This window comes from Drosophila hydei, unplaced genomic scaffold (genome assembly GCF_003285905.1).
Source record: "Drosophila hydei strain 15085-1641.00,03,60 unplaced genomic scaffold, DhydRS2 tig00000001-arrow-pilon, whole genome shotgun sequence".
Taxonomy (NCBI): Eukaryota; Metazoa; Arthropoda; class Insecta; order Diptera; family Drosophilidae; genus Drosophila; species Drosophila hydei.
Genome location: NW_022045643.1, coordinates 13,579,907 through 13,593,991, shown reverse-complemented (window position 1 = coordinate 13,593,991; position 14,085 = coordinate 13,579,907). Strand labels below are relative to the sequence as shown.

Sequence of the window (14,085 nt, the reverse complement as noted above, 5' to 3'; positions counted from 1 at the left end):
GGCTCCACTTCGCATCCTGCTGTTGCGGCATGTGAAGGCGTCATCGAAATCGGAATCGCAGTCACCGTCACAGTCACGCAACGGGCCCAAGCTAAAGCCAACGCCAAAGCCAACGCCAAAGCCAAACACTGACCACTGTGTGGGCAGCTGAACAGCCTGGGCTCCAGCTTCGGTCGATCTGGACTGTTTGTGCGTGCTGCATTCTGGCTTAATGACATTTTATCTCTTACGATGGCTGCCAAAATTATACATACGCCGCGTTGCCTTAGCGAGCGAAGTGTTTGTTATGCAAGCATAAAACAGCTGCAAATGCTTGTTTTGTTTTCAGTTCAGAATTTATATGCAATTGGCAGAGGAAATAGCTTTGCACATTGCTTTTTATGACATTTTAATATGCAAAAGTTTTAGGACAAAACAAAATACCTTTCATCCTGCAACTGGCTGCGGCCGCTTACTTGTCTATGCATGCTGCCTGCCAAGTTTTATTTTTTGTGAGCTCGTGGCCAATGACTGGCGACGGGTGACTAGTGACTGGTGGCTGGTCAAGGAACCCAGAGCGAACATTAAGTCACACCATCAAAACGCATTTAATTCAGTTTTTATTGAGTTGACAAATCCAATTAGCAGCAAGTTTTGGCCATTTTAAAGACAAACTCAACCAGCAGCCAAAGCCAAACTATGTGCCCAGAGCCCATAGCCCGAAACACTTGAAGACACACTCACATACTGGTTATATTCCCGGAGCGTCGTCGACTCGCTTTAGCACTTGCCCGCAATATGCCATTAGAGCGCACGAACTTTAGCCCTGCTGCGGCTACTGCTGCTGCTGCTGCTATTTCTGCTACTGCTGCTGTGGTTTCATCCGCATCCGCATCCGCATCCACATCTACATCGGCACGGGCGACACGTTGAAGCCGCATTGTTAACTGTTGACTTTTCTTAAACTTTTGCCAGTGTCTCCGGCACTTGCAAGCGGGCGGGCAGCGCATAAAAAATGTATACCAAATCCCTGCACTGCAGCTGCAGCATTACGTGGTTAGCGAATTTATTATGCAGTGGCAGTGGCATTGCCTGAGCCAGTACCAGGGGCACTGGCAGCAGACAGCCAGCAGCCAGCAGCCAGCAGCCGCCGCCACAACCACCAACGCTACATTTGTGTGTGGGCTATTCCTGGCAGCGAAACGGACCAACTGACTAAGAAGCTACTGCTGCCTCGCAGCTGCTTTTAGCTGTTTTATCAACTAATTGACTTTTAACAAACAAATCGTGCAAGAAATCATATTGAACCGGGCGCAATTCATTAGCTGTAAAGCTGTGAGACGCTCAAGTGCACATGGAAATGTGTCTAAGGAGACTACAGCAGTTCAGAATTGTAGGTGACTAGTCGATACTCTGCCCTTGTACCTATATTAGCTGCTTTTACACTGAAACATTTTTAATTCCGAATCGCAAATTTGTATTAGCTGAAAGCCAATATTAAATCAGATTTGTAAATTACAGAAAAATTGACTTCAGGTTTGCCCGAACACTAACATTTGAATTAGACCTTTAAAAAATAAAAGAAAACATGTCTACTTATTCTTAGGTGATTAAAATATAAATATATTTTATTATATATTATTATTTTTCTAGCAAACTTTTATATAAATCTTTCAAACTATTATATAAATCATAAGTCAACGAGCTGCAAACTGACTGAATTTGCTTACGTGATCCCATGGAGTGGAGAATGCAAAGGAAACAAAGAAGAAAGAAAGTTTAAAGAATGCGCATACATGGAATACGGACTCGGACTTGGTCCTGGCTGGCTGACTGACTCGAACGCACTTGCTTAAAAATTCTATTTCTTAAACGTGCTCGCTGCCTCGCTGGCATCCTAGTGCCTCTGGGTATGACTGCGGCTCCCGGCCGGCTGCGGACTACATCTATACATATGTAGCAATGTTTGTTTGTATATGTGCTCCATATATATGCTTGTCTGTCGGTACGTATGCAGTTGGCCCGGGTCTGACTGTGTCTTGGCTGCCGCTGTGCAAATTTAAGTGTTTTGTACGTGCGCCAACAGCAATTGGCAAATTCAAAGGCGTGTTAGCATGCCATCAGCAGTCGAAGGGCGTAAGGCGGTCGCGCTGAGTCTCAGGGCGAGCTGCATACCCAGGAGGGTGTTTGCGGGCGAATTATCCTTTCAATTTGACTTGGCATATGTGTGTGGCTCCAGTTGCTTATATGCCACTGTGTACTGTGTGTGTGTTTGTCGAAATCACATTTTAAATTTGAAATGTCTTGAGATTCTCTTTTGCCAATTCGCATGTCCTTTGCCATATTGACGTATGCCTTGCGCCCAGTTCCGTTTGCTGCTACTTTCGTATGCGCTGAGGCAAATATCGCAATTGATTTATATTGAAAAGTCTTGGTCCGTCTGTGTCCGGGCCAGTGTCTTGGCCACTTCCTGAACTGTGGACTGTGAACTGTGGGCATTCGGCTATGGGTTGTGTGTTATAGCTGTGGCTTTTAACTTAGAGGCCTTCGAGCTTAGACAGAGCGGAAGTCACATCAATTGGCCTGGCAGAGGCTGATATGGGTCGTAAGCTGTGTAGGAGCTAACATGTCTGCGGCATCTGCTAATGCCACAAATTGCGGCAAACGAGTTCTGCGGCGAGGCAACCACAACACTGGCTGCAACATTTAATGATGATTTCATGTAGGTGCCGCCAATAAACTCAATGCTTAAATATTGCATTATTAATGCTACATCGGCGACAATTCTGCAGACGCTCGCCTATTTGATTCATAATTAGTTGGCTGTGCCACAGCCTGTCTGCAGCTGACAACAGGTTGCAGCTGCATTCGCCGCAATGTTGACACATCAGCCGGAGCCAGATTGACGACTGGCTAAACGTTTTATAGCCGCAAAGTACCGTTGCAAATGCGACTCCAATGCCGAATAAGCCCTGCAGGCTGCAACGCAACGCAACGCTACAACTTGGCAACTTTATGCAAAATACTATTTGGCTTTGATGGATGGCAAATGGAAACGAACCAACCTAGGGCCTGGAATATCAAACGTGTGTTTGCTACAAATTTGTATTTTCCTTATTTCTAAATTACTAAACAATCAATGAATCCAAATTCATTTGAAACAGATTATCGTGAGTGATAGATTCTGATAGATGTTGGTTAACATGCCTGAAATTAAATATATTAAATTATTCTAATGGAACATTCATTTCGTGAACAATTCAGGGCTATTTTGGAAAAATGCACTCAAAGATTGTGGCACAATTGAATGACTGATTTAAGGTAGAAACGTGCTGAGCGCTTTTCCCTGCTTTTGTGTGAAACTTTAGTTCAGGCATGAGGAATGCATCGCAGACTTCATTATGCATCTATGTATTCTGATTGACGACCTAACCCACCGTCTTCAATAGAGTCTCTAGAGATTATTTCACTTTCAATAAAAAAACTATCAATCATGGTATTAACAATGAATGATAAAAAATATGATGAATACTTAGACTTACTTGTATATTATATTGATTTAAATATCAATATTTCCTATTGTAGCATTTTAAAAGTAAAAAAAAACAAATTTGGATGGAAAACTATAAAGAATTAATTAAATTTTGGAAGTATTAAAAGTAAAATATCAATGTGTAGTTATTAACAATAATTCGTTAACAGCGCGATTTGTACTTAACGTTATTAAAATTCTTAAATTCTTAACTTTGGTTTTACATTAAGCAAGTTAATGTTAAATATTTCTCTAAGTTCTTATCTTCCAAGGGTGGAATTTATTTCGATTTCGATATGTCAGCAGTAAGTATTAGATTAGTAAACATGTCAACAATTTTGATATATTATGCAGGTAGACCTTGGTGTAGCTTGTGTGCTATTACAGCGCGTGCCCCTCTACAGTGCTGCTGCCCAGTGCAGTGCGCCATCGGGTTCTGATCACAGTGATTATAAAATAAAATGCTTACCCAGCCAATTTGCCAACGCTGCAAATTAATACCCAAAACAAATGGACACGCAATAGCCACAGTCAAGCGGCGGAGAGCAGTAAAGTGATGGGGCGGAAGTAAAGTAAAGGGAAGGAAAGTGGGGCCACCTGCAGAAATTGCTATTCATATGGCTGTTGTGGTGGTGGTGGCAAATGCATAGCTTATTAAAGTTAAGGCAACTCCACGTTGCATGCAATTATCCAGTGAAACCCCTTCACTTGGCGCACATCGCTTGCCACCACACGATGCCGTAAAAGGCGAGCTGTAAGTCGAGTAGACACCAATGTATCGGTGCGGCATATTTTATTTTTATTTAATTGAAACATTTTTAGCTGCGTCAAGGCGACAGCCGATTGAAGTGCCCGCTGTCGATGGGATCGATTTGCATGCCACTGGCTGGGATCAGTGCTCCGGCCACAGCTTTGGATTCGACTGTGGCTCCGGGTTCCGTTGCTGACTCCATGTTGCGATGCTTGTCGCCTGTCACATTGACAGTCGCTGAGTTCCCCTCACCAGCCCTCGCTCCATCACCATCGCCAACTGACTGACAAACTACAACGCAGACGCGTCTGCATCTTTGTTTTTCTTTAATTTTTTACTTAATTAAATTTGAATTTGTAATTTGCGCTGCGCTCAACTATTTTGCGTCGACGTCGAAGTCGACGCCTGCAAAATAAATCTGCAAGCCATATGAGCAATGTTGTGTCTGTTGTTGTTGGTGTTGTCGTTGCAGGCCATTGCCATGCTCTTGCCATGTTGTTTAGCATTGAAAATGATGTACAAGTTGCTGTTGCTGTTGCTGTTGCTGTTTCTGTTGTTGATGCGTTGGTGTGGCGACCAGACCAACGCCTGACCGAGCCTCGAGCCTCGCGGGCCCGTCTTCGCCTTTCCAGGCCTTCGTCTGTCTGACTATCTGCCAGCCAGCCCGTCGCGCTGTCCGCCAGTCAGACTCTGCACTTGCACCAAGCACTCCCACCCAGAGGGGGCATGCCGCAGTCGTAGTCAACGCTATAAGATTTATCACATTGTTCCACAGATTGTCTGCAGATCTTATATATGCACATACATACTATATCATGAAGGATGCGGCTGCACTGCACCCGCGCCTACCACAACATATTTTGCAATACCAAAACAGCGAGCGAGAGCTAAGTGACGAGGGTTGCTCGGCATAAATGGCAAAGTGTAAACTGAACTTGAATTACGTTGTCACAAGTTAAGAAAAAAGCGAAGCAAATTAAAGTAAAACTAACCGAATGGGTCGAACTAAATTGTTAGTTCTAATTCGAATTGCTTTGCTTTTTGTCTCATCATAAATATATAATATCATCATCATAAAAAAAATTTAATTGGTTGCTTTGAACTCTATCACATACTTTTTGAAATTAATATTTGCTAAAGAATTATATGTTGGCTTATTAAAAATAATTCCAAGGAAATAAATATTATCTTAAATTGTATATTCAATGCATTTCACAAACTTTTCGAGCGCCCTTTTTTGTTGCTATAAGTGCAGATAAGATCAGTGATCTGTAAGTCTGTTGAACTTCAGTGCAAATCGCATATTCGTGAACGGGCAAAACTATTTGGTTTGCTTTTCAGACTGTCTACCAGAATCTGAGAATCTGAATTCGCGCATACGCGCCTGCAATTGCCAATGTAATGGGCATGATATGCATTTTCCCAAATCACACTAAGCAGATGTCGCATAAAAGGAGCAGACGACGTGGTTGTTGTCGCTAGTTTGTCGCCCTCATCGCCGCATTGGTCCAAGTCCAATTTTGCAGATGTTGTGTTTGTGGGGGAGTTTTGCAGCGACTCTGCCCCTCTCAGCCAGCTGCCCGCGAATGTGTCTGGGCGGCGACTTCCCTGTAGCCTGTCACATTGCATGATATTGGGTAGATTTCCAAGTAAAAACTTTTGCTCTATGTATAAATAGATAGGACTGCTCATTCGAATCTGACTGTTGGAGTCGTTTGCTAACCAAGCATAAAGTGTAACAAATTTTTATGTTTCAATCTGACAAATTGCTAGGTTTTGTTCCTGGTAGTCGGTCGGCTCAGGTAGCTGGTCGGCTCGCCTGGTGGTCGGTGGTCGATGGTCGGTGGTCGGTCGATTGCCACATCAAATCAAATATTTTAATGTGCTGCCAATCGAATTGATTTGGTTTCAAACTCGATTCCCAGCCACACACATGCAACACAGTCACAAGTTGTAATAATAAAAATCATTTAATTTCAATAATTCGAAAGTTGCTTTCGAACTGTTGTCTTAATGAAAGGTTTTAGGTTAAGCTGCGTAGCTTATCGCTTGGCTGCGGCTCTAGCTGTGGCTGTAGCTGTGGGCCTATGTGGTGCCAAGCAACTGGCACCCACTGTGCTCGCACAGTTCTCTATGCATCTCTCTGTCGGCCTCACCAATTCAAGTTAATTACTTTTCACTGCACTTGACTTTGGTCACACGCTCAATCTGCCACGGCCACGACTACGACGACATCGCTAGCTGCCCGTGGCTTTTCTCACCAGGGAAATCTGCCAACCAGGAAACACACATAGACACTGAGATATACACAGATCCGAGCTTGCTGAGTGGCAGCAGCAGCCGCTGCAGCCGCATGTTAATTTTCCGCATGCTAAACTTTTAGCACAGTAGCAAATGCAATGGCAGCGACGCGGGTGCCGCTCATGTGGATGTGGATGTAGATACTGATGCTGTATGCTGGTCAGTGGTCAGTGGTTTGTAGGTTTGCTGGTTTGTTGGTTTGTTGGCTGGCTCGCTTGCTGGTTAGTGACCATTGGACGTGCCTAAATTGCCGCTAAATTGTTATCTATGAGTGCGGCGTGTGCGCTGGCATTCGGCAATGCCTCCGCTTTGGCATCCACTCAGTCTCGTAATTAAAAACACATTCAATGTGCGCAAAATCACAGGCCAACGAGGCCATTCTGCTCGGCAGCAGATGCCAGCAATTTCCATTAGGGCTCTGGACCAGACTCTAACACCCTGCACCACTCCGTTCCGTTCTGCTCTCCACCGAACCGGACCGCGCCATTAACTCTCGTTGTTTGACACATAATTCCATAACTCGCTGCCAGATCGCGGCCAGCGGGCTGCTCGGTTTATCTGCTCAGCCCACCTCGTGCAATTATTCGCTTTTTGGCAGTGCAAACAATTTCGATTTATCGACGGAGCTCACGCGGCGCATGCGTACAGACCGAGTCGGAGCACAGAGCCTCGGCTCGCATTCAAGACCTGACCACGACCACAGCTGCCATGGTGGCCACAGTCGCAGTCTGGGCAATGCTGTGTGTGGGTCGTGCGGTTTTGATTGTAATTGCATTGCATTACATATTTTTATTATGCCTCAAGGTCGTGTCACTGTAACGGCATGCCGATCTATATGGAATATTGGACAATTTTTATGTAAAAATAATCAATTGCAGATTTGTTTTATTGACTTTATTGGCAGACCCAGGCCCTGGGCACCACTCAACAGATGCATGCCATATGATATGTGCATGCAACTGACAACTCTGAGCGATAGATAGTTTCTATTATTCAGTGGTTCTGTTTGGCAGGTTGGGTTAATGTGATGCAAATAAGTTTATTTGAAGTCAATTAAGTTCGCAGAGTTTAAATTTCCATAAGCAATAGTAAGTAACCGACTACAGAATACTTGTGCCCAGTTTAAAAATCATCATTTTCTGATTTTCTCATCATCCATATAATGAATAGCGTATATGTGAAGAAATACTTGAAAAATTTCGAGACTTACCTTTAAGAGCCACGTCCTCAGGAGGTCATTTTGAAACGGCGAATCTAAGTAGTAGTAGTAGTAAATGATAGATATTAATATGCGATTTGCCACGATCCCAAAGTTGAGTAAAAAAATATTTTTGCAAATGAATAGAGGAAGTTAGCAGTCAGTCGATTACAATATTTTGATTTTCTAGTTATTAAATTGAATAAGATACAATATTTTTTGATGTGAGTAGATATATATTATATATCCATTTACAATGGGAATTCACGGAAGAATGGTTTTGTAAAAACGCATATAACGGACAGAAGGAGGCGTGACAGACACCATAAAGAATATAAATTTTTTATCCGTAGGACGAGCTGAGTCGATTGAGTCATCTCTGTCTTTCAGTCTGTACGTCTGCTAGATACATGAAATTTGATAAACTCATGTGTATCATACAAAGTTCAAGCTTATCTGTTTTTTTTTTCGATAATACGTCCCATTTCTTATTATCGATAATAATCGATAATTTGGCTTCGGCTTTAAAGTGTAGCTTAAATACCGTAAATATTGATCTAAGTTTGTAGTCCCTAGCTTCAATACGCTTTTTATATCGTGAAAAATGGTTCTTGACTTTCCACTGAAATCTATAGTTAGTATCTGAAATACTCAGATAAGATATGTATATTTCTAAAATATAAATATTTTGTTATTTTACTTAATCATATATCTGATTAATTTTTAGTTTTAGCTAACGTATGCACAGCTGAGCTAAGGCTGTGAAGGAAGATTTTCAGCTGTTTCCATTATTTCATGCCTTTTACGAGCTTTCTGAAACTTGATAGCCATCGCATGACTATTTAAGAAAAAATGTCAGTTTTCTAATGAAATGCAGCGCACCTATCCCATAGCTCAGCACAAGTCCGTAATTACCATAGCATTTTGCCAAGCTCTGTCACTCAGTAACTGACAGTTTTCGTATTCGTATTCGTTTTGGCAAACAACAGTTGGGAGTCAACAGCTTTCAGCAGAGCCTTCGGGTCGAAACCCTACAATGAAGTGTTTTATGACATATTTAACTACCATAATGCACATTATCCACTTTGCGCAAATTGCCGCCCCTGCGACTAGCGCCAAATATATTAGCACACGAGGCAGGCAAGGCAAAAAAAGAAGGAATTCGGAAAACAGAGAGAAAATAAAAAAATTTCACAAAAATTAGTCTAGTTGAGTACAAAGAACGACAGCGGCATAAAAAATGTGGCAGCACATAAATAAAAATTTAATTTTCCGCCTTTTTTATTTATTTTATTTTTTTTTTGTGTGCAGTGCAACACGCGATGACGCGACGGCTTCGCCAAACTCTCCAACTCAGTTTGTTCCGGCCATAATTATGTAGAGGAGAGAGAGTAGAACAGAAGGATGAAAAAATTACCAAAATATATTTAAGAGCGTCGCATGGCATTTCATTTTATTTACATGGCCAGCTTGACTGTGCTGAGCCATGCGGATTTGCATGGGGATCAGTGCAAATATTGTGGCACGCTGAGGCCTGAAAGTCTAGTGCGCAATTTGCTTGGGCCTCACGACGTATGTGTAATCTGTGCTGCCCTCTTGACAGCCACCAATAGCCAACTTCATTAGGCACACAAATTAAGCGATAAAGCTGAAGAAATTCATTAAGCAAATTCTCACACCGACAACAACAGCCACGGCAACAGCAGAAGCCCCCCAACTTGGCGAAAGGTGTTTACTAAAATGGCTACAGAAAATGTTGGTATGGGCAAGTCGACTCTCAAATGCACACTCTGGGAGTTTGGTATACCAAGTTAATATTAGCTTTGTCTATAATAGTATTATCTGTATCTAAAAAGCTCATTTTTATTGGCAAAAAAATAAAAACCGAAAACATTGAAAATATTTTGATATTTTTATCATTTTATAGTATTTTAGTATATGAATTTTCACATTCATTTATCGATTTATAGTTTGCTTCAAGTATAAAAGTCATTCTAGTAATTTGGTATACTCCAGATTGTAATATTGAATATTGTTGATTTAACAAGTTTACCTATATTTATTTATGTTATATATTATATATAATATAATATATATATATTATATATTTATTTATATTATATATTTATATATATTTATATTTATATATTAGAATAAACGAAATACTTTGAATAGAACTATCAGCTATTTTCTTCCGCTTAAACAGTAGTTGATTAATAAATCTTTCATCTGAAAGTGGAGTCTCAAGCATTAGATGAAAGTCGGTATGCACATGAGTCTGATAAGGGTATACGAAAAATGGAAAGGCATTGCTACAACCAATTGCCAAAAAGTTGCGCATGTGCAGGCGAGATTGAGATTCGATTCGATTGGAATTGGGGATTGTTGGACCATTCAACTGGTTGCTGGACTGCCTGACTGTCTGACTGCCTGACTGGCTGCTTGGCCGTGTGAACGGTCGCTTTGTATGTTAACTACACGCATGTAAAATGTACTTTCGATAGCGATCTCTCAGTCGCAGTCTCAGTCGCAGTCGCGGTCGCAGTCCCTGCTGCTGTTGCTCTCGACGTCTCAGCGAGCGGCATAGGTAAAGTCTTTTCGGGCTCTTTCATGGTTACCATTAATTAATTGAGCGTGCACTTACCTGGTTCGCGTCCTTGCCGCCTGCCGTCCCCATCGGGGCTCTAAGTGTTGGCTTGCGTTTGGCTTTTGTTTGCTTAGAACAATCTGCAACGCTGATCTCTTCGGGCGTTGCGGCTGCAGTGGCAGCTACTGAGCGCGAGGTGTTGCGGCATCAGCATCTAATGCATCTAATTTAATTATTATTTATATCAAGATTGTGGCACAGAACAGCAACAAAGAGTAGCTTTGCCGCCTCGTCGCTAATTTTAGTTAATGCTGCAACGCCGCCGCATTGTCTGTTCTAGCTAACTGAGACGGCGACGGCGTTAGCAACAGTGACTGCGCCGGCGACAGAAGTTGAGGCTGCGGCTTTGGTTGTGAGGCAAAAAGTGCGCCGAGAAATGCAATTAAAGTCATTTGCTGTTGTTGCTGGCGACATAAAATGCCGCTGCTGCGCTCCCCTGCCTTCAGCTGCTGCTGCGGCGTTGGCGGCGTCGCCACTTTTTGCATGCCACAAAGTTTTGTGCGCCTTTTTATGCCCATGGTGGCAATGCCGCCGCCAAGAGAATGAACGGTGCGAATGCGATTGGAACAGGATGCCAACTTGCCAGAGACAAAAAAGCGTCGGTCTCTCAGTCGGTCGGTGGTCGCTGGTCGCTGGTGGCTGGTCGTTCGGTGGCTGTTAAAAACCTCCTACTTTTCCTGCATTTCCGCTCATAATGATCATGATGATTGCATGCGTGGCTGATGGGATTTGAATGTTGCCCGTTGCCCGTTGCCATTTGCCAGTTGCCAGTTGCCGCTGCCTCTCACAACTCTTGTGTAAGCAAATACATACATACATGCATATGTATATGTATGTATATGAATATATATGTATATCGGTACATGTGTGTAATTTGCACCAGCATCGTGGGAGCGCACCTTTCCTTCGTGATTTGAACTTAAAAAGTTTGTTTGACCGCAGGCTGCGGCTACCGAGCTGACCGAACCCAAACTCAAGTCCAAACCGAGATCTAAGAGTAGACGGAGGCTGCACCTGTTACCCATCTGGGGCCATAAGTTAGCCAGTTGATGCGGCTTGATAAGCGTGCAGCAACAGCTCGTAAACAGCAAAGTTTTGTCTAATAAATTCACCGCTTGCACTTAGTAAATTTTCGTGGCTCGCATTATTTTGAGCACTTCATCATCAAATGCAGCGCAAAGTTGGGTCTTTTTTATGCTCAATTTACTTTGGCCAAAGTCGCATAAATCGTGGCCAGCAACTGGGAAGGCGAATGGGCTAGCCTAGCTAAGAGCAACAGCAGCTCCAGCTGCTTCAGTTCCAGCATCCAACAGCCAAGCTGAATGCTACCCACAATCCGCACACAAAACACTTAAGTGCCATAAAAGACATTTTTATTATGTCTTGTGCGCTGAGCTGAACCCCCAAAGTACAGGTAATTCTTTCACTTTACACTATTTTCCATTTTCTCTTTGTTTTCTGATTATTCAACATATGCTCGGTTCGTAATGCATTTGCCAAGAATCTGCTAATTTCATTTTACATGCACTATATCATAGAGGACTCTTGCGAGTGCAGAAAACTTCGAATCTTTAAAATAAAGCATAAGCTCGTTTTTATTTGTGCTGAACAAAATGACATTAGTTTTTATAAAAAATTTAATTTAATGGAAGTGAACTTGGGATGTCAAAATCGGCGTGGTTCTGTTAGTAAAACAATTTATTAATAACCAACTAATAACAGGCGTAAGTGTATTGTAAGTGTATACACTTGTCGTGTAGCAGGCTGCACTCATCTGATCTTCCTCTGCCCCTCTGTGCGTCCGTGTGCTCTGCTGCAAAAGTGTGGCAGACTGAAGATGTTGCCTGACTCTGACTCCCGCAACCGCTGCGGGCTGCCATGACCTGGCTTACTTGTTGCTTGCAGTTGGCTCTTGGCTGCTTGCTGTCTGCTGTCTGCTGTCTGCTTGAGCAGCTTATGCAAATTGTGTGCTTATTGCCCAGCCATGTGGGTGTCAGGCAGTCATCCAGCCAGTCAGTCAACTATCTGGGACGATAGACTTGTTGCCTTTGTTGACATTTCGTCAGACTGAAAGCGACTGGGTTTGCTTGGCAGACAGTCCAAGTAGGCTTGGCAGCAGTGATCAAGGCTTTGCAGCAACACAGTTTACAGTGTAATGCATCTTCAGTTTGTGTTTATCTGCTCGTTTATAGCAGTTGGTTTGTCCACCTACTACTTGCCATATGACCAAGATGACAGTGCTCAGCCCAAGAACCATCCTTATGCCAAATATGTAGTGTCGATACAGACGAAGATGCCCAAATCGCAATACTTTGGCACCAATCACCTCTGCGTGGGCACAATCGTGGCTCCCATCTATGTGCTCACTGCCTCGCATTGCATTTTTGATAGAAAGTAAGTGCACTTAATTATATATTGAAGGTTAGTTAAATATTTTAGCTATTGCAGAAGGCGCCTGATGCGTCCCGACGAGCTAGTGATCATCGCTGGAGCACCTAATCGACGAAAGCCCACAGAACACTCACGTCTCCTGCACATCCAGTCGGTGTACCCAGGTGAGCGTGAATCGGGCATCAAGTTTAATACCGATTTGGCTCTGCTGCGGCTTCAGGACCAAGATACACTTGAACTCAATCTCACATTCAACTTGGGCATCGCGAGACTTGCCACTCGTCAGTCTTATGCGCAGTTAAGGTGCATTAGACTTGGCTGGGGTCGAGCGCAGATTAATGAATCCTTTGCGGAGGTATTGGTGTCACTGGCTATGCAGCTGCAGCCCCAAAAGTTTTGCCACAGCTTGTATCCCGGCATCTATAGGAAGCAGCTGTTGTGCGCCACAGGCTTGCCCGATTCCTCGCAGGGTGTTTGTGGGGGCGATCCAGGTGGGCCGCTCTTCTGTGGCAGTCACCTGACAGGCGTTTACACCCGAGATGTCATGTGCAGCAATCGTTATCCTGCTATATTTGTTTCCATTGCCTCGCACTATGACTGGATACAGGGCGCCTTTTCAGGAGCCGAGAAAGCTCTTCCACTTTTAGTGTGGCTTAGCTTAAGAATTATTTGAATTGACTTTAAGGACATTTCCTGTGGCTTGAATACGTTTTCAATAATTTCATTAAACCAATTTTAAGATTCAATCAGCCTTGTTATTAACCCATTCACAGATTCTATTGCTTTCGACTGCTGCCTATTCATTAGGGTTCATTAGTTGCAATCAAAACAGCCAAATGGACAAGAAACAATTATCACGGCTACGCCTGCCCGGCGAAAAGTGCGCCCGTCAGCTGCACGGCTGCTCCCACCAAAGCCAGCCACTGCAACGACTGTAAGCACTGTAAGCAATTTAAGCAGCGGCTGCCATCGAGAGACACCAATAGACACCAGGCCGACAATCTGTTGACCTTCGACGGCTCTTGTGACGCCCGCCCATAGACAACAGCCAAGCCGAGCCCCAGCTCCAAGTCGCGATCGCGACGAAGTCTCTTGGCCAACAAAGTAACAAGTAACAAGCTGGCCGGGCCTAGCCGGGCCGGACTAGTCCCCCTCTCGCAGTGTCTACGTCTCTGCCTGCCCCTTGTCGATGCCGTCCACGTCTCCAAGTCCATTGCAATCTTAGACTTAGTCTTGGACTGATCTCAGCTGCGCCTGCGTCGCTTTCAATGGCGTTATTTATGTTT

The 14,085-nt window shown here is 43.5% G+C and overlaps 1 protein-coding gene across 2 annotated transcripts; it reads left to right on the top strand.

Annotated features, from left to right (window-relative positions):
* The first annotated feature begins 11,775 nt into the window (after positions 1-11,775).
* Positions 11,776-13,481, top strand: LOC111597545 (myeloblastin-like). Of its 2 annotated transcripts, none has more exons than XM_023312336.2 (2): positions 11,776-12,802; positions 12,860-13,481. In XM_023312336.2, the coding sequence occupies exons 1-2, from the start codon at positions 12,564-12,566 to the stop codon at positions 13,470-13,472; spliced, it is 852 nt and encodes a 283-aa protein (XP_023168104.2). In that variant the 5' UTR covers positions 11,776-12,563; the 3' UTR covers positions 13,473-13,481. The 2 variants fall into 2 exon arrangements, with proteins under 2 accessions (XP_023168104.2, XP_023168103.2); XM_023312335.2 differs by having other exon boundaries at positions 11,779-12,802; positions 12,857-13,481.
* Positions 13,482-14,085: the final 604 nt, after the last annotated feature.